The 2,514-nt window shown below is 38.2% G+C and overlaps 1 protein-coding gene across 1 annotated transcript in view; it reads right to left on the bottom strand.

The window, feature by feature from the left end:
* LOC118321332 (CD81 protein-like) overlaps positions 1–572 on the bottom strand; it is a gene marked incomplete at its 5' end in the record, with an annotated part of 18,190 nt that extends 17,618 nt beyond the window's left edge. Inside the window, 1 exon segment of the mRNA XM_035652612.1 lies at positions 458–572. Coding sequence (XP_035508505.1) covers positions 458–572 — 115 coding nt within the window.
* Positions 573–2,514: the final 1,942 nt, after the last annotated feature.

Raw genomic sequence — 2,514 nt, 5'->3', positions numbered from 1 at the left:
CATTGTTTTATTAGACAATTTACATTTCTTCACAGAAGTGAACCAGATGCTGAGATAAAGGCTGTGTATAATGTTTAGGTTTTCTAGCACTACGTCTAAATCCATGTTAAGTTCAATGAATATGATAATATTAAAGTAAGTGATGTGCCAATACTGATATGGTAGAACTGTTATAATGGCACATTTCCTTCTTTTATCACTGTATTTCTTTAAGTCTCTACACTGAGGACTATAGTGAAAGGTAATCCTGCTTAAACTCTGTTTATCTGACATTGACATAAAATCCCGGTCTGTATATTAAATAGATGTATGAAATTCAGGCTAATGTCAGATCCCGAGCAAAATAATTAGAGGAGAACAACTGAAAGAATAAACAAACAAAGAGAGCATTTCCATTTGAATAAATCCACTCCGTGTCAGTTAACCCCAGTTAACTATTAACAGATGAGATACATACTGATGTAGAAGGTGCTGGGGGCATGGGACCCATTCAATTCGAGCTCCAGCAGACTGCTGGTCTTGGGCTCATGTCTTAACCACAGGGCCACGCCCAGGATTACACCTCCTGCAAGCTGCAACATACAATAAAACACATGGAATTACTTCAGTACATTTCATTTTATTTTGTACATTACATTACACACAGTCCCACATTTTGACACAACCTGGTCGCTAGGGGTGTTCCAAAAGATAAAAGAAATATTGTATTTCATTATTTTGTTTTGTGATATTGTATCGTTTCTTGTGTTTGGTGGTGTTGTAAACTTAAACTGAGGGATATGAAATTGGATGGATGTTACACGACGGATACATTTAAATGTAGATCAAACTGTTCTGGTTGCATACAAAAACTTTGAGATGAGAAAAACTGCAATCTATCGCCCGCTTACAGTAACGCAATACATTGAATTGTAGCCCCTGTAGCGTGATACGTATTACATCGCCAAATTCTTGCCAATACTACTGGTTTTTAGTTTTAGTACCGACTGAACTCAAATGTTGATTTAGAATTTGAATGTCAACGTTAGGAACTATTCAGGAGACAAATACACTCATTTGCCTTCTTGCTCAAAGTCAGAGAGCAAGAAGGCATTTCCAGAGCTGAGGCCAGCAGTTTTTCTGTAATCTGTACACAAACAGTAATGTCAAAACAACTTTTAGGGAGAGTTAAGTGCTTTAACTGTTTCTTTGCGAACAGCAGAAGGATAAATAAACTTTTTCACATTTTTGCTTGTGTAGAAATTAAACTACATAGGCTGTGTTAAACAGTGAGCTTATTTTTACGCTTATTTTCAAACTTTTGTCAGAGTCAGGCTCGCTGTTTCCAGTCTTTATGCTGAACTGAGCTAACCTGCTCACAGCTTTAGCGCCAAACTTCACGCACTAAACAGTTATGTGGTATTGATCTGGTCCTTGAACCCTTCAAACTATTATTTCAAGCCCAATTATTAAAAAGAATAGTTTGGTAAACAGCTAGCCTGGCTCTCTGCATAAAACGGCACATGGTAAAAAGTAAGCTTTATATGCAAGTAGACACATTTTGCTGCCTTTGGACTGAGCCAGTCAAGCTGCTGCTGGTGGCTTTATATTTAGCATACAGACATGAGTGAGGTAACATTTTTCTTATGTAACTCTGCAAGAATGCAACTTACCGTATTCCCCGAAATGTGGAACTATTCCTTTAAAGCTGCAGTAGGGCATTTTTTATAAAAATACCCTTTTGACATATTTGCTGAAACTTCTACTGTATCCTTACAGTACACACACTTAGTGTATGACACAGATAATCTGTGAAAAAGAAAAACAACCCATCAGAGGCGATAAAGGTATCAAATACATACCCTTTGGGACCCTGGTAATGAGACTCAACAATCTTCTATCTTTCTCTGCTCTGATTGGTTGTTTTCGTTCAGGCCAAATAGCATTAGGAGCACCAGGAGGAGCCAGAGGAACCTTTTTTTCACAGATTATCTGTCTCATGTTCTACTGTCAGGATGTAGTGAAAGCAAATATGAAAAAAGTTATTGAAGCGTTAGGGCTACTTTAGCATATATCAAGAGCAAAGAATCTGTTTTTTGACTTGCTTCCTTTGCTTACTCATTTCCTAGGGGAAGCCCTGCACATACTGTAATGAGTAACTTTGTTACAGGAATGTATTGTTTTTAAGGGTGGTTTACATTGGTGTAAGCCTTCCTGAGCCCTTTTGTTTGGGCCCAGGACAAAGAAATCCTAAATATAACTAGAGTTAGCATATAGTTCAGCAGGCACACAGGAACTAGAATCACCACATATGGTGGCAGAAAAATAAACCACACTGGTGGACCCAACAGACACCTTTCTGCTCCACATGGGACTGGATATTTTATAAACCTCATCCTTGAAAATATTCAAAATAGAGAATGTGGCCAAAGACAACATCTGAGTTAAACTAGCTTACGTTAGTTTATGGTAATAGATTTTACCCAACAGGCTCAGCCACCCCTCGCTCCCTCCTTATCCTCCTCCTCCTCCTCC

The sequence above is a fragment of the Morone saxatilis genome, unplaced genomic scaffold (genome assembly GCF_004916995.1).
Source record: "Morone saxatilis isolate NCDOM2014 unplaced genomic scaffold, NCSU_SB_2.0 Contig11, whole genome shotgun sequence".
In the NCBI taxonomy this organism is placed as follows: Eukaryota; Metazoa; Chordata; class Actinopteri; family Moronidae; genus Morone; species Morone saxatilis.
This window is presented reverse-complemented; position numbering and strand designations above follow the sequence as displayed.